The sequence below is a fragment of the Oncorhynchus gorbuscha genome, linkage group LG02 (genome assembly GCF_021184085.1).
Source record: "Oncorhynchus gorbuscha isolate QuinsamMale2020 ecotype Even-year linkage group LG02, OgorEven_v1.0, whole genome shotgun sequence".
Taxonomy (NCBI): Eukaryota; Metazoa; Chordata; class Actinopteri; order Salmoniformes; family Salmonidae; genus Oncorhynchus; species Oncorhynchus gorbuscha.
The window spans coordinates 20,506,948-20,532,554 of record NC_060174.1 but is presented as its reverse complement, the minus strand read 5'-3'; the positions used below and the strand labels follow the sequence as shown (position 1 = coordinate 20,532,554).

Here is a 25,607-nt window from a genome sequence, read left to right as displayed (position 1 = left end):
TTTAGTGTTCTGTAGTGTCCAGCTGTTTAGGCAACAACTACACTGTGCCAGTTTCCAATGTGAGGAAAATATAGACTTAACATTTTAATAAAATGGAAAGTACGATACATCAAATTCTATCCAGCCAAAATCATTTAAAACCTCTAGCAGACACAATGCTTTACAGGGGGTCTAGCAAATGACCAGGTCTATATTTTGCGGACTAAGGGGTAAGACGTTGGGCATTTCCTTTCCTAATATCTATTACTCTGTCTGCAGGTTCCAAGCTTAGAGACTATATTTACGTATCATACCATTATATCCTGTTTGTTTTGCTGTTTCTATAAACTATCGGGCCAGAGAGAGGGACTTGAGCTGCAGGACAGGTCCATAATCAAAAAAGCATAATATGAGCTTTTCTGAAGATTACGATGGCTCACGCCAGGACAGACGCACATGCTGGGGAAAGTGTCTGTGCTGGTGGTCTGGAGCTATGGCAAATGAAATGTATCTGGAGGAAATCAAGGCTGGACAAAAAATACACAACATCTTAGGTGCTCCTTGTGCATTCCTGAATAGGTTCTGCTTTAGTGTATAAACAGAATAGTGGGTTGAGTGCAGTTTAGCCCACCTGCCATGAATTATATTGCTGAGGAACAATATATTTGATTCCCAAATGATTTCTAATGAACAATTGCACACTTCATTAAACATATATCAAATCTGATGGGTGTAACTCATCCCTTGGTTACTTTTCAGTATTTCTGAGAACTTTCAGTCATTTAATGTCATTGTCATTTATTTCCTAGCACCAGTAAAATTGGGAGGATTATTTATTACAAGGTCCCCTACCTGTTTTTATTTTTGCAGTTTTTGATGGACACATCCGTTTTGGAAAAGTGTTTCTCCACATGAGCACTGTCAAGACCATTGAGTGTTGCAATGATTTTAAATAATTGATTTCTATGTTTAACCAAACACGTTCAGGTTTAGTGTTACAGTATATAAATACAATCTTGTGTGAACCATAGATGTTAGTTTGAGGACTCCCTCAAAGGGTTCCAGTCTACTCCCACCGGAAGAATGCCAGGCAGCATAGAACATCTAGTGCCCTGGCTATAATAAAATATCATCACATGTTGCATGGATGGACGTCATTTTATTTGCCACAATAAATAAGGAAATTCTCATATAAAGTAAGATGGTTCCACCTAGACTTATGTCAAGATAAGTCCATTCAATCATTCATTATGTAACCAGGAAGAAGTGTTTTACACCTGTTTTAAATGACACATGAGCATATATAGAATGTGACTTGATTTATCTTTTCTAAAGTCTACTATTCCCTAAGTTAAAACATCCCCAACTTTTTGGGGATTTTTCACAAGATCAGAATCAATCTTCAGGAAGTTGTAGAGAAGAGCATGTCCTAAAATGGACTATAATCACCTATTTATTCACACAGTTCCAGACATTCCATACCAAATGTTATGTGCTTGATAAATTATGCATCTCAAAATTGGACAAAGATATGCCCCCTGAAACTTAACACTAGATCGAGCTGACAAGGTCAAAATCTGTCGTTCTGCCCCTGAACAAGGCAGTTAACCCAATGTTCCTAGGCCGCCATTGTAAATAACAATTTGTTCTTAACTGACTTGCCTAGTTAATAACACTATTTTGGGTTAAACAGCCCTGGCCTGGACCACAGGTATAGTTATCCTTGCCCTACAACATCTCCAGGACATACTTATCCCTCCTCCGGCTCTCTACCTCCTCAGAGGAACACTGGTTTAGTCCATGACTTCATAGGTGGATTTACAGTCACTTGTGGTCTTCTGAATACTTTTACAATGATCTATTAATCGCCCCAAAGATATGTATAAAATGTGTTTGGCTCAGGAGCAGACTGGAGTAATGGGGAAGGTATGTTTTTGCAGCTGAAAGATTCCAAACCTAATTTCTTAAGGGTTGAATTCTTGCCCCCTCCACACCCCTCAACAGACTGCATAGTTTCACTTCCAGGGCTCAGGTATGCACACAGTAGGGATTAAACTGTGGCCTTGTCATCTTAATAAATGCCACTACCTAAATCCCATCATTCAGCAGGGATTTAAAGCATAATTTGTCCTGTATTCATTGGCGGTGTGTTTTACCATGTTGACTATTCATTGAATTTGGAATTCTCTCCAGGTGTGTATTATTCCTTTGTACACTACATAATTATATAGAACAATACATTTCCAGTAGCTACTGCTGTAAGATACAAAACAAGATATGAAGTGTCTTAACGTTACAGTAGTTAATAGCTTAACACTTCCTTGTATTCACTGGAAGCATTTATTCTAAGGTACATTAAACAGTAGGTATTCAGTCTCAAAATGAAAAGACTAATGTTATTTGGGTTTTCCAGTCCAAAAGGTTATTTGGGTTTTCTTGTCCAAAAGTTGTTTTTTCTCTCCAGTTTTTTGTTTGTTTTTCAGACAAGAGTTTTATTTCATTTGTTCAGTTTTAACTTTGTGTATATTTTATGTATAAAATATTTTTATAGCATTCCTTCCACTTCCTTTTTCAACCTTGTTTATTTAATTGAATACCAAAGGCATTAGAGAACGGGCTGTAATTCTGCAATAGTTTCATTGCTTTGTTAGAAGGGAGGTTTCTGACATCGTAGGGAGCATCAGCTGGGTTCTAATGACACCCAACCTGCCAAAGCAAACGGTCTCTTCCCAAAGCCACCACTCTGGGTCTCCAGGTCATTCAATCCTCAAACGCCAACCAGTGTTAACTTGGTATCCATTTCCTCTAACATAAGCCATTTTATATTTGACATTTTATTATTTAGTTATAGTTGTGAATTTGGGGGCTTGTCCCACTCTGGTCCTAAAGGCAATTAAGTAATGCACTTGCCAACTTTTGCTATTACACTTTGGATGCCCATTTCTGACACCAAATGTTGTAAATTCATGGGTTAGCCTTCTGGGACTTGCATTTGTCAGTCCAAGACCTTTGCCATTAAACCAAGAGAGGTTCCAAACCTCTTGACAAGGTTGTTAGGTGTTGTATTGAGAATGTTAGAATCGCTTCTATACAAAGTCTGTCACAGTTGAGACTATGAAATATCGAAGATATAATGTACATTCGTCTGGCAGATCAGCTCCTGTTTTCAATATTTCTCATAATCTTGTGATCTGTCTAATGGTAGAGAGCTGGTTGCCATTTTATGTCATCGTCTGACTATTGACATCTGTTTTTAACATATTTAGTTTAAATGAAAATCATAACAGGAGCAGATACTTGTGTTTTCTCCTGGTAATCACACCCTGCTGCTGTTGGTTCAACTCACTCTTTAATAATGTGAATTGTTGATGCTTGAACCACAGATAAGCTAAAGCCTTCAAGCGTACGGTGGTGGTTGGTTTTGGAAACAGGCTGCATGTAACCTTCTTGCATTTTGAACCATGTCGGTAATACTGATGCCTTAGTCATTTGCATGGATAAAAACCACATTAATGTATTACAGGACACCAGTGGAGGCTGATGAGGGGAGGACGGCTCATAATAATGGCTGGAACGGCACAAATGGAATGTCAGATAACACATGGAATCCATGTGTTTGTGTTTGATATGATTCTGTTCTGTTCCAGCCACTACCACGAGCCCTCCTCCCCAATTAAGGAGCCACCAACCTCCTGTGCAGTACACTGTAACATTTGTCTTATAAGTAGTGTATCACAGGCTGTGTGGTGTTCCCTGTATTGCACAGGAGTTTGGTGGCACCTTAATTGGGGAGGAGGGGCTCGTGGTAATGACTGGAGCGGATTAGGTGGAATGGTATCAACACATCAAACACATGGTTTCCAGGTGTTTGATACCATTCCATTAGCTCCGTTACAGACATTATTATGAGCCATCCTCCCCTCAGCAGCCCCCACTGATGTATTGTGCTCTAGAATTGTCGGAACTAGAAGCACAAGCATTTCGCTACACTCACATTAACATCTGCTAACCATGTGTATGTGACAAATAAAATTTGATTTGATGATTTGATTTGATTTAGCAGTGGGTCACACCTACAACAAGGTAGATCACTTTTCATGACTGCATTAGAGAATCTCAGAAATCTGAATTATTTTAAGAGCTTTGGAAAGCACCTTTTGAAGAGTGGGAAAGACAGAAATGAACACAGTGAGTGGGGCACTGGAGGATGAGGGAGGGGAGAGAGAGGGAGAGTGTGTGTGTTTGAGGGAGAGTGTGAGCAGGAGGGAGGGAGGAATATAAGAGACACGGCAATAGAGGGGAAGGTAATACAGCGGAGAACTTCCCTGTCAGACTCACCATGTTTCTGCTGCAGACTGTGACTGTTATTTCTCTGACTGTCGTTCTCCTGGACGCAGTGGAAGGTAAGACACAATAACACCTACACTAGACTGTCTGCAGTATGCACCCTGCTGGGATTTAGTTTAGCATGGAAGTGATGGCGAAGGAGATGAAGCTAGAGGAGAGAGGGAGGAGAGGGGAATAGAGCCAATACTGGAGCAGCAGCAGGGAGAGCCATGGATGTAAACAGAGGGCTAGAATGCAGGAAGACAAATGATTTCACATCAAAACCTTGAATGCTAATAACAAGCTAACTGAATAACTCAGACTTTCATGGGAAAAAGTGATCGATGATGTCAATGATAATATATGACAAGGTTCAGAGCAGCTTTTATATGACATGCATATGGTAACTGTTATCTCGGCTAATGTTACTGTGTTTATTCACTCTGATTGGATGAAAAGGCTTGTAGTCATGTAGTCACAGTGCCACTGGCATAACAGTACATTGTTGGGGAACATGGGATGATCTAGATAATTCCTCTGGCATTCTTGTGTGTATAGGGGGTGTGCAATACTCCTGACAATATTACATATCCTGTCAACAAGAGCAACCATTACATATTAACCTTGCATAGTCCAACTATACTGTATAGAACAGTGCAATGAAATGTCTTGCATTCCTACAAAAACATTTGCTATTTGAGCTCATATGTATCATAACAACCCTCCTTATGAGCCAATAGCAATCAGCTTTTATATACTGTCAGTGTGCTGTGACGAGTCTGACATAAGGGTATGTCTCTCTCCCCCTCACTTCCTCCCTCTCTCAGGTGATGGGGTACAGATGCAGAGAGACGTTCAGTGCTGTATGCAGTACTCCCAGGGGAATGTGCGCACCAAAGACGTGCTGAGGTTTGAAGTGCAGACGGAGGGGCCAGACTGCAGCATACAAGCTATCATGCAAGTATTCCAACTATCTCCAAGCAACCTGCAGACATATAAAATATTTCTCTCAGAGATGTGAGGCATTGTCATCTATCCAGGTCATGTTGTTATGGCTCAGATTCTACTATAATTGCCGGGGATGTGAGGAAGGAAATATGTGAGAATAACAAGACATATAAAGAAAAGATGCCTCGCTAGCCAACTTTGTTGAAGCTTTGGTTCAGAGAAGGCTTTCTTGAAACCATGCTCCATATCTATAGTGTGTTCAGTATGTTTCATTTGAAAAGTTGGCTTGGTGAATGTTCTTTATCTGTTGTGGCTGCAGACTGTACACCAAGAAGGCGGTGAAGTGTGCTGACCCCAGAGATAGAAGGGTCAAGAGGTTACTGAGGAAGCTGCTCCAGAGACAGAGGACCAAAGCACATAGGACCATGTGGCTCCACCCTCATGGCAACCTGCCAGTCATGTCAGAGGTGGGAAATATGCACCTTGTTTATACACATAGGGCTCAATTTAATCTAACGCACATTGCAGTTACGTATACTACTTTAAAATACTACATAAACATTCCTATGGTGGGAGAGATTAAATCCAGCCTGTACACCCAAATGGCTTTATTAGAGAGAGGGGTAATGTAGCATTCTTGAAAATTGTGCTGTTCTCCCTGATTATGTCACCATAGTCAATGATTTTCCACACTTTTCTCTCTCAGGATAAGAAGGATGGGTGGGATGCCCTCCATGTGGAATGAGTGTGAGGTTGCTACCACAGAAGGAAAATTATTGTCATAGGTGACAGCTGTTTATCATTTTACTCCAGCAATATTGTACTGTATTTTCTCCACATAAACTTAGTGTCTGACATTTATGCTGCACTTAAATTGCCCTTTGGGGACAATAAAGATGTATTGAACTGAACTGTCTCTCTTGTCATTGCAGGCCAAGTAAACTTCCAGCGGCTTCTCATCCTAACTCGGCCAAGCTTGCTGACTCTCCAGTCGTCTCGTGTCACTATCTATCTGGCTGGGAGTGTGTAGTGGCTGAGCTGTCATCGCCATACATTGCGGAGTCCCTGAGAGGTTTTGATATATAGCTAAATGTCTTTTACACACTGTCGCTAACTATGCCAAAGTATTTGCCAAGTATTTGTGATTACTCTTTATTCCGAGAAACCGGTGTTCACCATCTATGTATGGCTGTTCAACTACATAGACGGCTTGTTCTCGCCTGAAACACAATGTCATTTAGAAAATGCACTGTATGTTGAAACACATCTTCAGAGGATCCTTTATAAATAAATTAACCTGAAAGAGTTAGATTTTCCTCCTCGTTGTGTCTTATTGCCGCATAGGCTCTTTCTTCAAAAATCTATATTATAGGTCAGTGGGTTCTTTACTTTTTTTAAGGTACATTTTTGTAATTGTTTTGCTTTATTGAAGAGATAGTAAAGACTATACCAAACATTAGGAACACCTAAATATTGATATTGTTTTGTATACATTGGTTAAAGTAGGTTACCCTATGATGTCTCTTATAGGTACAGTTCTCAAAGGTACTGGTATAAAACAAGCAGAATAACTGCTGTATTAATAGTTTGGAACAAAACTGAGTTGCCCGGAGAGGCCGTGTTGGTTCCCCTCTGGCTGAAACCACACGCTGCTTCTGTTTACTATGTCTGGGTGGATACACTTTGATGTTGAGGTGCCAAGCATCTTCACCCCCAGATAAAAGGTGATTAATGCTTCCCATAGCATTGAGCTTCTGACTCAACACTTTTTGAGATGCCCAAAGCTGCTCTGGCATTCCATTTGACAGTTTATTAATTTCAACAAAGAAAGTTTGACACCATATCACTACCTAGAGGTTTAGACCACATAACTGGCAAAAATGTGGAGGCTTTACTCAATGAGAGGCAGTACTGTAAGTGTGAAGCCAGCTGGAATGCACCGCAGGTGTTCAGTACTGCAGTTTAGACTGGTCGGAGTAAGAGTCCATGGTGAATCAGGGACAAAAACAGGAGATTCTCCACCAGGGGTAGCCATTTTCTGCGTGTTAAGAATACAGCCATGCTTTTACACAATCTCCTCAGATAAATAATAATATATGCCATTTAGCAGACGCTTTTATCCAAAGCGACTTACAGTCACGTGTGCATACATTCTATGTATGGGTGGTCCCGGGGATCGAACCCACTACCCTGGCGTTACAAGCGCCATGCTCTACCAACTGAGCTACAGAACAGGAATCTCCTGGAGAATCTCTTGCTGTCTGAATAGACTCGTTAATACCTGACGCTAACATGCATCCTTGGTCCTGATCTTGTCCACATTCTGATTGTGCCCACGTTTTCAGATATGCCTCTACACATGGTAGTAAAGTGTGTCTCTTATCCCTCCACTGTGTTTGGATTGTGACCTGATTTCCTGGTCCCTCCCTGTATGCAAATTATTTGACAGATATTCTTCCAAAATAATATTTCTTTATTTTAAGACACATATTGATGTCATAAGTCAATGGTGCCAGCTGTCAATGATTTTAGAAGGAAGGATAATGATGCTTTAAATGGTTTTACTGTACAGATCCGTCGACACCTGTGAGATATCCAGACACAGTGCGTGCCTGACTACATCCGTTGGTGGTCAGGAAGATCTGAAAACAATCAGATCAGAATGTGTGTTTTGAGTGTATACACCTGTCTACAAATGTGAGCACAAAAGCACCAGGTACAAACAAGGCTTCTGTCTCTCTCGACAACACTTATCACAGCCTACAGACTCACACAATTGTTGTCAATTCCTGAGACATTTATTTGTTGCAACTTTCATATTCTTCCATCAAAATACTAAAGCCATCCAAATTGAAACCATCTCATGAAAACATAAATCAACTATTTTATACGTAAAACAAGAGGCACAAATTAGGCTACATGACATAAATGAGCGCGTATCTCGTGCACTAAATGATGCCACGTAAAAATGTTAGGACTGCAGAGGGTTTATAATAACTAGATTGTTTTCAAATCTTCTGGAATGCCTCTTTAACATTGAACTTAATTGCCTTTAAATTATGTATATACATGTAACTGCTTTAGGCATAACATTTTTCCACTTTTGTCCCACAGTCAACTAAAATAAAAAAAGCCATAATCATAAATGAACCGTAATTAAGATTACAGCATCAAGGAAAGGGAATATCTAGTGAGCATTTTAGTTATTTTAGTCTAGAAATCTACTGATCTCCCTGCTCATATTCTACAAATGGACCAAATGTACATTCAATTCTCGCATGGTCTGAAAACACTCAAACAACCAGGAACATTGGAGGAAAACATATCAAGTAATACAGTAGCCTTTACGACATCCTTTTGGCAATATGTCTCCATCTTTACAATGTACAGCAACATACAACACCCCCAATGATAGCACATACTTCAGGCTTGAGTGACTTGTGTTAAAATAACAGGGCACTAGTACCAACATATGTTCAGTTAAGAAACACTAGAGTTAACACTGAAAATACATCTTTGTTGCCAATATTGTTTTCAAAAAATTTAAAAGTCTAACAACCCCAATTTACCTCAAAAGTAACATAGAAATCACCCAAGTGTCAAATATTATTACAGATATCCATACAAATATATACTATATATTCACATTGATGCTATTGACAGAGATCAAGCAAAGTACATTATATCAAAACTGATGACAATACTTCAGTGTTTGTTTTCAAAACTGTTGAAAAACTGGTTATCAAGGTTGGTAGCATGGATAATATGATAGGCCTACAACATTTTCTCTAGGTAATGTTTGGGGAAGAAAATTAAATGGCTTAAGAGAAAGCATAATGTACACTTGAATTATATTAGAGGTAGATTCGCAATAAAAACAACAACCACCAACTACAGAAGTGCAACTGAGGCTGCTATAAACTCAAATTGATTACGTCAATGATGCTAAAAGTGTCCAAATATAATACAAATAAATTCAAGCCATGCAACAACACCAGGTACGTGATGGTGAGGATAGGAATGGATTTTCCATTTATTCACATATTTAAAAGGGTCATTGAATGGCAATTATTTTCTTGTTCATGTAAATTAATCAGATACTGAGTACACAACAGCAGTCTAAAGTGTTCTCTACTGATATGAAAACATGGGATAAGTGAAATCAATATGGGAGCTAGATATCTATGGAAAATGTGATTTCACCTGTCCAGTTCTTTCATCAGTGTCCTCTAGAGTGGACAATGCATCCATGGAGATTTGGACTGAAATTACCAAAAGAGTTGGTGATATGGTTAAGAGTGTCAAAACAATGCCAAACCACTATCCCTAGAGTGTTTGCAGATCTGAAGTTAATCAGATAGGTGTTAGCAATTTGGTGATAGCTCAACCTAGGCATCCAATATCTTTCCCCCATATTGTTTACATCTACTGTATCCAGTTCTTCCATATCTACAAACACTGAATATCAAATCAAATTGTTTTGGTCACATACACATATTTAGCAGATGTTATTATGGGTGTGGCGAAGTGCTTGTGTTCCTAGCTCCAACAGTGCAGTAGTATCTGACAACAAAACACACTAATCTAAAAGTAAAATAATGGAATTAAGAAATATATAAATATTAGATCAAGCAATGTTGACTAAAAGAAGAAGTACAGTAGAGGCTAGTGGTTGTTTTCAGACTGGGCCTATAAATTCCCCTGTCCTGACCCCTACATGGGGGTCTCACTGTTGTGGTGATTCACTGAGTCGTTCTCCTGGCAGATGAGCTGGTAGGGCTTTTCGTTCTCTTCAATCACCGAGTTGCCCACCTCAACATCCTGGCTCTGCAACTCCTGGCATGACAGGTGCTCCACGATGCCTGCCCCCAGAGAGTCCCCCAGCACGTTGGTAGTGGTCCTCAGTCGGTCCCTGCACAAGTACATACATTATAAAGCATAGACATTATATTGTGTGCGCGCACACACACACACACACACACACACACACACACACACACACACACACACACACACACACACACACACACACACACACACACACACACACACACACACACACACACACACACACACACACACACACACACACACACACACACACACACACACACACACACACACCCCTTAGGGTGTCAACCTATGCACAGCCACACAAAAACACAATGCAATCCATCCACAAGTTGTTATTAAAAAAAGAGTTCCAACCATTGTGTGTAAATCCAACCATGGAGCATGCAAAAAGTGTATACAACACCAGAACATTAGAGAGGGCTAGTTATTAACAGTTCTTCAATAATCTGATGCGCATAATGCATGGCCAACGTTTCAGGGGGATCTGTTCTCTGTTATAGTGGTGTGGCGGCCTTACAGTGACATTTAGGCACACTTACAGGAACCAGTCCACAGCAATGATCAGCGTTATGTCCTCTGTGGGCAGTCCCACCGATGTCAATACAATCACCATGGTAACCAGACCAGCCTGCGGGATGCCTGCTGCTCCAATGCTGGCAGCTGTTGCTGTGATACTGTGGAGGGATGGCACCATTTAATAAGAAAGAGAAACACACATTGCATTAGGGAATCGGTGGTGAGTGACGTGTGAAAAATACTGATCCAGGAAGACATGGTTATAGACTAACCGCTGCACGCCGATAATAACTTGACCTGTGTCCCATAATGTATCTGCTAATAATGACTAGCCATCTCTTAAATGAGCATATTCTTGCACATATGCTGCTGCTACTGTCTACTATCTATCCTGTTGCCTAGTCCCTTTACCCCTACTACAGTATATGTACATAGCTACCTCAATTACTTTGTACCCCTGCACATCGATTCGGTACTGGTACTCTGTGTATATAGCATGTTATTTTTACTCGTTATTGTTATTCACTGTGTATTTATTCCTTTTGTGACTATAAAAATACTTTTTGTATTGTATTGTGTATTTGTATTGTATTGTGTATTGTATTGTTTGTAACTGCATTGTTAGAACAGGACCTATAAGTAAGCATTTCCCTGTTAGTCTATGCCTGTTTAATACGAAGCACCACTCCGGCCCGCGAGGACTGGAGTTGCCCATCCCTGAGCTAAATCAACACTCCATGGTAGAGGTAATCCATCTTGGGTTGTGAAGTCAATAGAAGAAAGCCAACAGCATGGAGAAGTTCGGCAGAGACCACAAAATTCATCTCATCAAAACCACGAAAACTCATTGTTATGAGTCTCCTCTTAATGTAGTTACAAAATTAGCTAATATGCTTTTGTATATCCATTCCAAGTTGAGATTTTTTTAAATATGTATTGTTATAAATAACTTAATACTTAAAAATAACTTCATAGTTGAAGGTCTAGCTCATTGATAGCATTGTGGCTTATCACATGAATGGTGTCTTAACACTCACCTGATGGTGAGGATTTGGCCAAAGTTGAGTTCCATGTCATTGACCTGAGCAATAAAGATGGCGGCCACAGCCTCGTAGAGGGCAGTGCCATCCATGTTGATGGTGGCACCCACGGGCAGGATGAAGCGTGTCACTCTCTTGTCCACATGGTTGTTCTCCTCCAGACAGCGGAAGGTGATGGGCAGGGTGGCAGAGCTATGGCAGGGTGGCAGAGAATAGAGGACGTTGTGAGATCATAATGGTCCAAACAACAACTAGATGTGTTTCCCAACTCCAATCCTGAAGTACCCCCAACAGCACACATTTTTGTTGTAGCGTCGGACAAGCACACCTGATTCCACTTGTCAACCAATCGTCAAGCCCTCAATGAGTTGATCAGGTGAGTTTGTCTGGGGGCTACAACAAAAGTGTGCACTGTTTGGGTTACTGGAGAACCGGATAACCACTGAACTAGAGGATATCCCCAGGGCAATGAATTAGCTACATCTGACCCTGAACCTGTTCCTACACCCACCTAGAGGACGTCCCCAGGGCAGTAATGAGGGCCTGCAGCAGGCCAGCGATGAAGGTGTAGGGGTTCTTCCTGGTGACCAGGAAGTAGAATAGGGGCAGGACGAAGAGGCCATGGATGAGCAGACCCACGATGACAGACACCGTGTACATCCCCAGCTGACCTCCCACCTCGGCCAGATTCTTCATCTCCACGATCTTACCTGCTATCAGGAACAGGATGCCCACTGGAGCGTACCTGATGGGGAGAGAGGAAGGAATGGAGATAAAAGACTGAGATATTTGTAGGATAGCCCACACTCTACCTAACACAACAATTCCCACGAAAGTGTTTTGATATATATACTGTATGTGAGAAGTAATGGTAAAGGCATTTACGAGTACATTAACATGTTACTTGCAACCACTAATCTGACTACTAACCAGATGATGATGGCCACTAGGCGCATGATGGCTTCATTGAGGCAGTCGAAGAAGTCCCTGAGAGCCTGTCCCTGCTGCTTCATGCTGCCGATGACCAGGCCGAAGCACATGGAGAACACCACCAGACCCAGGGCGTTCACCCCGTTAGAGGAACCAGACACTGGGATCGTCTCCACCACTGTCTCCTGGAGCAGAACAGCCCCTTCACATCACATCACATTTACACTTATCCAAAGTAACTGTAGCACTTGTTCCCCCAAAGGACTTTACATTGGGGTAAGTCACTCCACCACCAATGTGTCACCCACCTGGATGGTCTGCAGGACTCTGCTCATGTTAGCAGCCAAGGCAGCCTCTGTAGCGTTTAGGGCGTCAGTCAGGTTGAGGGTAATGGTCACGTTCTTGGTGTAGATGGTCTTCTTGTAGACTGTTTTGTACTGGTGGAAACAGTGCAGGCATTGAATACATGTACAGTGGGGAGAACAAGTATTTGATACACTACTGATTTTGCAGATTTTCCTACTTACAAAGCATGTAGAGGTCTGTATTTTTTTAATCATAGGTACACTTCAACTGTGAGAGACCGAATCTAAAACAAAAATCCAGAAAATCACATTGTATGATTTTTAAGTAATTAATGAGCATTTTTATTGCATGACATAAGTATTTGATCACCTACCAACCAGTAAGAATTACGGCTCTCACAGACCTGTTAGTTTTTCTTTAAGAAGCCCTCCTGTTCTCCACTCATTACCTGTATTAACTGCACCGGTTTGAACTCGTTACCTGTATAAAAGACATCTGTCCACACACTCAATCAAACAGACTCCAACCTCTCCACATTGGCCAACCAGTGAGCTGTGTAAGGACATCAGGGATAAAATTGTAGACCTGCGTATGGCTGGGATGGGCTACAGGACAATAGGCAAGCAGCTTGGTGAGAATGCAACAACTGTTGGCGCAATTATTAGAAAATGGAAGAAGTTCAAGATGACGGTCAATCACCCTCAGTCTGGGGCTCCATGCAAGATCTCACCTCGTGGGGCATCAATGATTATGAGGAAGGTGAGGGATCAGCCCAGAACTACAAGGCAGGACCTGGTCAATGACCTGATAGAGTTGGGACAACAGTCTCAAAGAAAACCATAAGTAACACACTACGCCGTCATGGATTAAAATCCTGCAACGCACGCAAGGTCCCCCTGCTCAAGCCAGCACATGTCTTGGCCCGACTGAAGTTTGCCAATGACCATCTGAATGATCCAGAGGAGGAATGGGAGAAGGTCATGTGGTCTGATGAGACAAAAATAGAGCTTTTTGGTCTAAACTCCACTCGCCGTGTTTGGAGGAAGAAGAAGGATGAGTACAACCCTAAGAACACCATCCCAACCATGAAGCATGGAGGTGGAAACATCAATCTTTGGGGATGCTTTTCTGCAAAGGGGACAGGACGACTGCACCGTATTGAGGATGGATGGGGCCATGTATAATAATAATAATAATATATGCCATTTAGCAGACGCTTTTATCCAAAGCGACTTACAGTCATGTGTGCATACATTCTATGTATGGGTGGTCCCGGGAATCGAACCCACTACCCTGGCGTTACAAGCACCATGCTCTACCAGCTGTGCTACAGAAGGACCACACGAGATCACGAGATCTTGGCCAACAACCTCCTTCCCTCAGTAAGAGCATTGAAGATGGGTCGTGGCTGGGTCTTCCAGCATGACAACGACCCAAAACACACAGCCAGGGCAACTAAGGAGTGGCTCTGTAAAAAGCATCTCAAGGTCCTGGAGTGGCCTAGCCAGTCTTCAGACCTGATCCCAATAGAAAATCTTTGGAGGGAGCTGAAAGTCCGTATTGCCCAGCGACAGCCCCGAAACCTGAAGGATCTGGAGAAGGTCTGTTTGGAGGAGTGGGCCAAAATCCCTGCTGCAGTGTGTGCAAACCTGGTGACCAGGTGGCGAATCGCATCTCTGCATGTCTGGCAGACATATCAGTGTGGATGACGGATCACCACCTCAAGCTGAACCTCGGCAAGACGGAGCTGCTCTTCCTCCCGGGGAAGGACTGCCCGTTCCATGATCTCGCCATCACGGTTGACAACTCCATTGTGTCCTCCTCCCAGAGCGCTAAGAACCTTGGCGTGATCCTGGACAACACCCTGTCGTTCTCAACCAACATCAAGGCGGTGGCCCGTTCCTGTAGGTTCATGCTCTACAACATCCGCAGAGTACGACCCTGCCTCACACAGGAAGCGGCGCAGGTCCTAATCCAGGCACTTGTCATCTCCCGTCTGGATTACTGCAACTCGCTGTTGGCTGGGCTCCCTGCCTGTGCCATTAAACCCCTTCAACTCATCCAGAACGCCGCAGCCCGTCTGGTGTTCAACCTTCCCAAGTTCTCTCACGTCACCCCGCTCCTCCGTTCTCTCCACTGGCTTCCAGTTGAAGCTCGCATCCGCTACAAGACCATGGTGCTTGCCTACGGAGCTGTGAGGGGAACGGCACCTCAGTACCTCCAGGCTCTGATCAGGCCCTACACCCAAACAAGGGCACTGCGTTCATCCACCTCTGGCCTGCTCGCCTCCCTACCACCGAGGAAGTACAGCTCCCGCTCAGCCCAGTCAAAACTGTTCGCTGCTCTGGCCCCCCAATGGTGGAACAAACTCCCTCACGACGCCAGGACAGCGGAGTCAATCACCACCTTCCGGAGACACCTGAAACCCCACCTCTTTAAGGAATACCTAGGATAGGATAAGTAATCCCTCTCACCCCCCTTTAAGATTTAGATGCACTATTGTAAAGTGACTGTTCCACTGGATGTCATAAGGTGAATGCACCAATTTGTAAGTCGCTCTGGATAAGAGCGTCTGCTAAATGACTTAAATGTAATGTAAATGTAACTAAAGGAAACGTATGATCTCTGTAATTGCAAACAAAGGTTTCTGTACCAAATTTTAAGTTCTGCTTTTCTGATGCATCAAATACTTATGTCATGCAATAAAATGCAAATTAATTACTTAAAAATCATACAATGTGATTTTCTGGATTTTTGTTTTAGATTCCGTCTCTCACAGTTGAAGTGTACCTATGATAAAAACTACAGACATCTACATGCTTTGTAAGTAGGAATACCTGCAAAATCAGCAGTGTATCAAATACTTGTTCTCCCCACTGTATGTATTGTATAAGTAAAGAGTATCAGTCCTTAACAATTTATTTGGTGAGTAAGTATTTTAACACAGTGTATTGAATAATAACTGCTTGATCAATTGGCAAGTGAATTCCCTTACCTGCTTGAAACAGGCTTCCACCAAATTTGGTGGGAACATGTTCCTGAAAAATGCAGAACTATTATCACAGTGAATAAAGGACAACCAATTATTAATATCTTCTGTTGACTTACTGTCACTGGGATCCTACAATAGTTCCTCACCTGATGAGATCCAGGAAGGCGTCAGCTGCTTGTACCGGCTCTATGGTACCACTAGAGGCCACTGGAGTGTCCCTATGGCCTTTCCCTGGTTTTATGACAATCACAATGACGATGCCAATGAAGACCGCCATGAGGGTGGTCACCATGTAATAAACCACAGCCCGCATTCCCATCTTCCCAGACGCTTTGCTGTCCAGAGAGGAAATACCTGCAAGACAAGACAAAGTTCATAATTTTCTCATTAATACTCTAGCTACTACCACAAGACTATTACTGTACCAACTAACTTTGAACTCAAAATAGCAAGAAGTATGGAAAATGTAGAATAATAACATGCAGAAGGGGTGAGAAATCTACATGAAATGTAAATCACTTTGAGTTTGACAAAAGCAATAGATACTGTAATTGCAAATAATTATAATGATGCTAAGGATGCAGAACTCCTGTGACCAGCTACCTGTGATCAGGCTGGAGATGATGAGAGGCAGAACCAGCATCTGCAGCATCCTCATCAGCAGCTCTCCAGGGAAGGCAAAGTATTTGATCTTCCTGAGGGTCAGGTTGTGGGGCCGCAGGGCAAAACCCAGCATGACACCTGGATACATGCACAGGAGACATGATATCATTGATGAAGAATACTGTATGTATTTCAAGTCTTCTTGACACAGGAGTCTACACTTAGGGGCTGCAGCTCATAGGCCTGTGTAATAACACTGCAATTACTTTAGTTTTTTTAAATGAATATTGTATTAACAAACAAACTAACCATAATCTTAGCTCTTAACATCACCTTAACCCTAACCCCAATAAGACAGTAACAAAGTATTTTGTCCACTTGCCCAGAGCCACTGCTGCGATGGTGAGGAGGACAAAGAGGTTGCGTCTCAGGAAGCCCTTGATGCTCTCCTTAGTTATGGAGCTCATCGTGTCCTTGGCACTGGCCGCTCTCTTCTGCATGGCCCTATGTAGCCACCGCCAGAGGCCTCGTTCAGGGAGGGAGGGCTTGTCGGCGTCCTCGTTCAGGAAAAGGCTGGCGGTGTTGGCGGGCTTCTCATTCATAATCAGCTCCAGCACCTGGTCCAGGAGGCAGGTTTCCTGTGAAACTGGAGGAGAGGAGATGGAGGAGACCATAAGCATTCTGTTATAATACAGTGAAGGAAAAATGTATATGAAGTGTACATGACTGCTTGATAGAAGAGTTGGTTGGACATATTAATATCAATTCAGCAACACTAAAGTCAGAAAATTATTCAAATGGATTGCAAAAGAGCACTCAAGAACCTGATGATTGTTGCTAATACTCAAACAGTACTGGATGAGCGTTGATGAAATGCATAACAAACACATACAGTGCAGTATCACAGCTCTGCATTTAAATATGAGTTATTTTCTGAATACTGATCCTATCATCCTACCTGGCCCAAGGCAATCCTATAAGACAAGCAGTGTATCTGATTCCCTCGCTGCTCCTTCCAGTATGGTAAGGGCCTGTTCTAAGCCATATCATATAACTAATCCCAGGAAATTCACCTAATATGTCCTTATAACAAAAAAAGAAGAAATGCTCATCCAGATGTGGCAGTCCTAGGGGCCAGGGGCTTTAATACAGGTAAACTTAAATCCGTTTTACATCATTTCTACCAGCATGTCACGTGCAACCAGAGGACAAAAACAAACTCTCGACCACCTTTACTCCACACACAGATGCATACAAAGCTCTCCCTTGCCCTCCATTTGGCAAATGTGACCATAATTCTATCCCCCTGATTCCTGCTTACAAGCAAAAACTAAAGCAGGAAGTACAGTGACTCGCTCAATATGGAAGTGGTCAGATGATGGCGGATACTATGCCACAAGACTGTTTTGCCAGCACAGACTGGAATATGTTCCGGGATTCATCCAATGGCATTGAGGAGTGTACCACATCAGTCACCGGGTTCATCAATAAGTGCATTGACAACGCTGTCCCCACAGTGACCATACGTACATTTCCCATCCAGAAGCCATGGAATACAGGCAACATCCACACCGAGCTAAAGGCTAGAGCAAACCGCTTTCAAGGAGCACCAATACAGGACTAAAATATAATCGTACTAAACCGGCTCCAAGGGTCATTGGATGTGGCAGGGCTTGAAACATATTATGGACTAGAAAGGGAAACCAAGCCGCGAGCTGCCCAGTGACGAGAGCCATAAAGTCCTTTGAAAGGTTGGTCATGGCTCACATCAACACCATCATGCCAGAAACCCGAGACCCACTCCAGTTCGCATACCGCCCCAACAGATTCACATATGCAATCTCAATCGCAGTCCACACTGCCCTTTCAAACCTGGACAAAAGGAACACCTATGTGAGAATGCTGTTCATTGACTACAGCTCAGTGTTAAACAAAATAGTGCCCACACAGCTCATCACTAAGCTAAGGACCCTGGGACTAAACACCTCCCTCTGCAACTGGATCCTGACTGGCCGCCCCAGGTGGTAAGGGTAGGCAGCAACACTTCTGCCACACTGATTCATAACAATGGAGCCCCTCGGGGGTGCGTGCTTAGTCCCCTCCTGTACTCCCTGTTCATCCAAGCACGACTCCAAAATCATCATTAAGTTTGCCGATGACACAACAGTGGTAGGCCTGATCATCGACAACAGCCTATAGGGAAGAGGTCAGAGACCTGGCAGTGTGGTGCCAGGACAACAACCTCTCTCTCAATGTGAGCAAGACAAAGGACATGATCGTGGATTATTGGAAAAGGAGTGCCGAACAGGCCCCCATTAACATTGACGGGACTGAAGTGGACCGGGTCGAGAGTTTCAAGTTCCTTGGTGTCCACATCACCAACAAACTATCATGGTCCAAACACACCAAGACAGTAGTGAAAAGGGCACGATAATACCTTTTCCCCCTCAGGAGACTGAAAAGATTTGGCATGGGTCCCCAGATCCTCAAAAAGTTGCATCACCGCCTGGTATGGTAACTGCTCGGCATCTGACCATAAGGTGCTACAGAGGGTAGTGCGTACGGCCCAGTACATCAGTGGGGCCAAGCTTCCTGACATCCAAGACCTATATACTAGGCGGTGCCAGAGGAAGGCCCAAAGAATTGTCAAAGACTCCAGTCACCCAAGTCATAGACTGTCCTCTCTGCTACCGCACGGGAAGCGGTACCAGAGCGCCAAGTCTAGGACCTAAAGGCTCCTTAACAAGTTTCTACCCCCAAGCCATAAAACTGCTGAACAACTAATCAAATGGTCACCTGGACTATTTACACCCCCCTCCTTTTTTTTTACACCGCAGCTACTCACTGTTTATTATCTATGCATTGTCACTTTACAAATGACCTTGACAAACCTGTACCCCCGTACATTGACTCTGTATTGTTATGTAAATTTGTGTTACTATTTGATCGTTTAGATTTTTTTTAAACTTTATTATATTTAGTAAATATTTTATTAACTCTATTTCTTGAAATGCATTGTTGGTTAAGGGCTTTTTCAAGTAAGCATTTCATGGTAAGGTCTTGTATTGTTATATTCGGCACATGTGACAAATACAATTTGATTTGATTTCATGTTGATTTTACTCCCAAAGGGGTGCATACAGGCATTATTTTGAAACTAATGACGATTCAACTACAGTACATACTACAGATGTAGGATCTTAATTTGAGCCAGTTAGCTACAGCAGAGAAAATAATCCTGCAAAAACAGGAAATGTAAATGATTATGTGGGTTATAATTAATGGACATTTTTGTAGGGATTGATAGACATTGGCAGCTTCTATAGGCAACATTTGATTTATATCTGTTTCACCCTAATGTTTCACCATAACAAACATGCCCTGTGTACACCCTGGCAGGCTATCTGTTTCACCCTAATGTTTCACCATAACGAACATGCCCTGTGTACACCCTGGCAGGCTATCTGTTTCACCACCATAACTAATGTTTCACCAATGTTTCAACGAACATGCCCTGTGTACACCCTGGCAGGCTATCTGTTTCACCCTAATGTTTCACCATAACGAACATGCCCTGTGTACACCCTGGCAGGCTATCTGTTTCACCCTAATGTTTCACCATAACAAACATGCCCTGTGTACACCCTGGCAGGCTATCTGTTTCACCCTAATGTTTCACCATAACGAACATGCCCTGTGTACACCCTGGCAGGCTATCTGTTTCACCCTAATGTTTCACCATAACGAACATGCCCTGTGTACACCCTGGCAGGCTATCTGTTTCACCCTAATGTTTCACCATAACGAACATGCCCTGTGTACACCCTGGCAGGCTATCTGTTTCACCCTAATGTTTCACCATAACGAACATGCCCTGTGTACACCTGTGTACACCCTGGCAGGCTATCTGTTTCACCCTAATGTTTCACCATAACGAACGTGCCCTGTGTACACCCTGGCAGGCTATCTGTTTCACCCTAATGTTTCACCATAACGAACGTGCCCTGTGTACACCCTGGCAGGCTATCTGTTTCACCCTAATGTTTCACCATAACGAACATGCCCTGTGTACACCTGTGTACACCCTGGCAGGCTATCTGTTTCACCCTAATGTTTCACCATAACGAACGTGCCCTGTGTACACCCTGGCAGGCTATCTGTTTCACCCTAATGTTTCACCATAACGTACGTGCCCTGTGTACACCCTGGCAGGCTATCTGTTTCACCCTAATGTTTCACCATAACGAACGTGCTCTGTGTACACCCTGGCAGGCTATCTGTTTCACCCTAATGTTTCACCATAACAAATGTGCCCTGTGTACACCCTGGCAGGCTATCTGTTTCACCCTAATGTTTCACCATAACGAACGTGCCCTGTGTACACCCTGGCAGGCTATCTGTTTCACCCTAATGTTTCACCATAACGAACGTGCCCTGTGTACACCCTGGCAGGCTATCTATTTCACCCTAATGTTTCACCATAACGAACGTGCCCTGTGTACACCCTGGCAGGCTATCTGTTTCACCCTAATGTTTCACCATAACAACGTGCCCTGTGTACACCCTGGCAGGCTATCTGTTTCACCCTAATGTTTCACCATAACGAACGTGCCCTGTGTACACCCTGGCAGGCTATCTGTTTCACCCTAATGTTTCACCATAACGAACGTGCCCTGTGTACACCCTGGCAGGCTATCTGTTTCACCTAATGTTTCACCATAACGAACGTGCCCTGTGTACACCCTGGCAGGCTATCTGTTTCACCCTAATGTTTCACCATAACGAACGTGCCCTGTGTACACCCTGGCAGGCTATCTGTTTCACCCTAATGTTTCACCATAACGAACGTGCCCTGTGTACACCCTGGCAGGCTATCTGTTTCACCCTAATGTTTCACCATAACGAACGTGCCCTGTGTACACCCTGGCAGGCTATCTGTTTCACCCTAATGTTTCACCATAACGAACGTGCCCTGTGTACACCCTGGCAGGCTATCTGTTTCACCCTAATGTTTCACCATAACAAACGTGCCCTGTGTACACCCTGGCAGGCTATCTGTTTCACCCTAATGTTTCACCATAACGAACGTGCCCTGTGTACACCCTGGCAGGCTATCTGTTTCACCCTAATGTTTCACCATAACGAACGTGCCCTGTGTACACCCTGGCAGGCTATCTGTTTCACCCTAATGTTTCACCATAACGAACATGCCCTGTGGACACCCTGGCAGGCTGGCAAGCTGCAGGTTGAAATTAAAGTTGCATGCATGTCTTACTGGACGAGTTCCCTTGATGTCACCACCCAGGGCACAGGGAACCTACATTAGCCTTGCCACGGTATGTATGGAGAAGTTGGCTTAAAAAGGTGATGGTATTTCATACCTAACTTACAAGAAAGCCTTGAGCCTCTTCAAACTACCCTACTAAAATATACAGGAACACAGAGTACCAACACTACAGTGTGATTCTAACACGTAAAAGCCAGAAGCAAATCACAGCTTTTCTATGCAACAAGTTTTGTAAACAAAGAAGCAAAATCAAACAACACAATGAATATCAAGAAAATATGCTGAAAATTTCAACTGGTCCCTTAAACTCCCACTTTTTTTTCAAACTGACTCAATCTGCCTTACCTTTAATATCCCACTGGGCAAGATTGTTTCCACATCATTTCCACAAAAAAATTATAAGTGGAAAACTGACTGGATTTGCAAAAAGTTTTCAATGTAAGGGCATTTAGTATTTTTTATCCAACTTTTCATCTACGGTAAATCCAATAATGTGGTGATTTTTGTTTATGATTTCATGTTGAATTCACGTTAGCTGACAACTCAACCAAATGTAAATCAAAACTAGATGTTGAACTGACATCTGTGCCCAGTGGGATACTCTTTAAGCATAGCATACTCACCACTCATGGTTTAGTTCAGGGCTTCTTTTCCCAACAGTCCAAAGCCTAGAGATACAACAGACGCAGTCTACCCGTACTGTCAGGGGCAAATTGACTGGAGGTGACGGTTCGCTGATTTCATAAGCGGGCAGACATGAAAAGGTCTGTCATCTCATCTGACCTAACCTTCTTATGCATGCTCTGCCCTACCCACCCACCAGCACACACACAACTACAAAGCCCTGGGACAACAGCAGGTACAGTCTAACCCCCCACCTATTCCACCCATGCCCCACTGTCCTAGCCAACATTAGTCTCCCCAGCAGTTCCAGGGCTAGAAATAGCAATACATGACAATGCAACTTCAATTTTTTTAATTGGTCCTTTATTTGTACCATTCATATAAAACCACTGCTCTTTTTGTTGGTGGACATTACATCACCACCACTGCCACTATTCTACCATGGGGCTGTGATAAACCTAGCAGAGCAGAATCATTACAACTAGCCCTAATCCCAACAAATGGTTAAGAGACATACTAACTGAGCATCAACAAGTGAGCAGTTAGTGTCAGCTCTGGGAGCTCCCTTTTTCCTTTTCAATGCTGGAGGATATTAGCTGTTGTTCCTTTTTTTCTCCAAACACTGACAGCAAATCAGGACAATATTTCAGTTATTACTGTCAAGTTCATTGTCACTTTTAAATGTGTACCCTTTTTAATAACTGCTAAAAAAAATATGCAAAGAAAAAGATACCCTGTTTACGATGTTTTTCCTCTTCACAGAATACGATACAGTCATGGAGAGCTTCTCTGGTCTGGGTGGAACGTCTTCAACTGCTGGCATAATCATAACATATGCTTCAAAATTACAATATTATAACTTGTGTACAAGTTATCAAAGTTGGTATCTTTGATAGACATGAAATAATGTATCTAGCTGTTAAGTGAGAGTGAATTACATGTTTTGCATGTTATAATTAACCGTCAATTTAAAATTAATACAATACAAAAAAAGTTGCATTTTCATACTTTCCCTCAAGACGGTCCTTGCACGGTATGGTTAATTCCTTTGCTTGCCTTCCGCTCACATAACTGAAGTAGCCCAAAGTAGCACACATTCACATCTACAGTTAATATCTCTAAATTGCATGAGTTTGAGCTTTTCTCCAGCCCTCCTACGCGATAGAAAAACGCCTCGATATCGAGCAGAGGTCTGCGTGGGAGGGAAGAGGTTTTAACGATTCTTCTGGCGTGAAGGAAAGCCACCTGCTGCTCATCCGAATCGGCGGAGCTCGCGTAGTCCCAATATTTGTGGGTGGTAGAGTGGTTATGACAGTAATGATGAGAGATTATTTGCTGCTTAAAAATATCCTAAATGCTCTACCAGTTAAAAGCTTAATCAATTTGCTGTCATTATAGGGATGATTGTGAGGTTGACATGATTGAGAATTTGATTTGTATTGAGACATTTGTTCCCAAATGTTTTAATAGTATTGTGAACTTTGAGAGAGAGGTGAAGATACATGCATAAATGCTGCTCTTATTTCCATGACAACCGGCCTTCCAGCACCTGCTCAGGGTCTGGCCTTAGCAGCTAAAGGGAAACATGTTGTATATGAATAACCTTTAACTCCTGACTACCCACACTCCTGCCCACACATATTGTTTTAGGCCCTCTGTGTATACAATCATTACTTCAATGTGGATATTCTAGAATTTTACAGGGGGCTACAAAGAACTCCATGTTCAGAATGCATTGGCTCCTCATCATCATGCCATTGACATAAGTATTTTCACTGATATAACACAATTAAATTCTCCAAAGTAGTAAAATAATGCTTAGTATTGGAGTTGTAATGTGGGTGAGGTCATGCAATATTCAGTCCTGTTTATTTAATTTTGTACCTTTATTTAACTAGGCAAGTCAGTTACAGTTTTTCCCAATTGCTAAAATACAGTTTTGCAAACTAGACTGGTTATATCAAAATACTTAACACAATTCACAAAACCACACACCCAAACTGCAAAATACCTCATATATCCTGCTAAATGAAGCACTGCAACCAAAACTACATATAGCATTATCAAAATCAAATGTTTGCACGAAATGGCACACACTTCATTCATATTACCAGATTCTTGTCTAACCAACTACACACTGTTGGGCATAATGAAAAGCACTCTCATCTTTAGTATGATTTGACAAAATACTAAAATAGTTCAAATTGTAGAAAAATTTCAGATGCACAGAAATATTTGCAGATACACTCACATGCTGTTGAAATATATATATATATTTTTTCACCAAACAAGTCAGTGCAACATATGCACAGCAGATATATTTACATTGGACTGAACAAAAATATGCTCACAACAAAAAGTACACTGAAAAAGAAACTTTCAGAAAAAAATGTGCAGGAAAAATATATAGAAAAAAAAGAGGCAAGAAAAATAATTAGGCAGCATTTTGCCGCACAGCTGGGTCTGACCACAACGCCTCGTCCACATCATAGGCAATATCTTCCCTTGCCAGACATCGAGGGAAGAAGCGCCTTGAGTGCCTTATCCATCCCTGAATCGCACCCACGTCAATCTCATCACATGCCTCTTTCATAGCCTGCACAAGAGGCCTGCACACAAAGGGCTGCTGGTCGTATACCTTCCACCGCCATGCCGAAAATAGCTCTTCTTTGGGGTTCAGAAATGGTGAGTATGGTGGGAGGTATTGCACGAGAAATGGTGGTTGTTGTCTTCTTTGGCCATGAACTCCTCTACCAGCTCTACCCCTACCTCTCACTCTTCCTCCCCCTGTCATTCTCCCCCTCCCTCTTCCTCTCTCTGCAACGGCTTCCATTTTTGTTGTAAAACAAAAGGTGCTCACCTGTGGTCTTTTCATAGTGCTTACTTCCTGATTGAAGTGGTAACATTTAACCATTGAGGTGTTTGGACAGTTGGCCAATTAGGTCATGTTGTGTCATTTTGAATGGCAGTGTTTTGAAATGGCAAACATGTGACTATGTCAGATTGTTGTGTCTTATGCAAAGAACCGTGTGCAGTGCATTTAAAAAGTGCCATTTTGAATTGCAAAATGTGTGTAAAGCAGAAAATGTGATCAGACTATTGGAGACTTGAGAAGAGGTTTTGCTCTCTGTGTGTCAGTTTAAATAATTGTGCTGTGCAGGTCATTTTAGTGTGTTAGCGATTGGAAAAAACTGTAAGAACA

The 25,607-nt window shown here is 42.5% G+C and overlaps 2 protein-coding genes across 3 annotated transcripts; one reads left to right on the top strand and one right to left on the bottom strand.

The window, feature by feature from the left end:
• Positions 1-80: 80 nt before the first annotated feature.
• LOC123998946 (C-C motif chemokine 21-like) lies at positions 81-6,568 on the top strand. The gene is made up of 5 exons (XM_046304208.1): positions 81-4,382; positions 5,133-5,262; positions 5,573-5,720; positions 5,960-6,038; positions 6,186-6,568. The coding sequence occupies exons 1-4, from the start codon at positions 4,319-4,321 to the stop codon at positions 5,996-5,998; spliced, it is 381 nt and encodes a 126-aa protein (XP_046160164.1). The 5' UTR covers positions 81-4,318; the 3' UTR covers positions 5,999-6,038; positions 6,186-6,568.
• A 1,461-nt stretch (positions 6,569-8,029) lies between these two features.
• On the bottom strand, positions 8,030-23,704 carry LOC123991640 (excitatory amino acid transporter 1-like). Of its 2 annotated transcripts, none has more exons than XM_046293280.1 (12): positions 23,414-23,704; positions 23,139-23,221; positions 16,877-17,140; positions 16,495-16,632; positions 16,038-16,245; positions 15,895-15,937; positions 12,902-13,030; positions 12,594-12,778; positions 12,175-12,408; positions 11,661-11,855; positions 10,647-10,781; positions 8,030-10,165 (listed from the first exon to the last, which is right to left on the bottom strand). In XM_046293280.1, exons 3-12 carry the CDS (start codon positions 17,094-17,096, stop codon positions 9,967-9,969), a joined length of 1,686 nt encoding a protein of 561 aa, XP_046149236.1. In that variant the 5' UTR covers positions 17,097-17,140; positions 23,139-23,221; positions 23,414-23,704; the 3' UTR covers positions 8,030-9,966. The 2 variants fall into 2 exon arrangements, with proteins under 2 accessions (XP_046149236.1, XP_046149245.1); XM_046293289.1 differs by having other exon boundaries at positions 23,139-23,218.
• Positions 23,705-25,607: the final 1,903 nt, after the last annotated feature.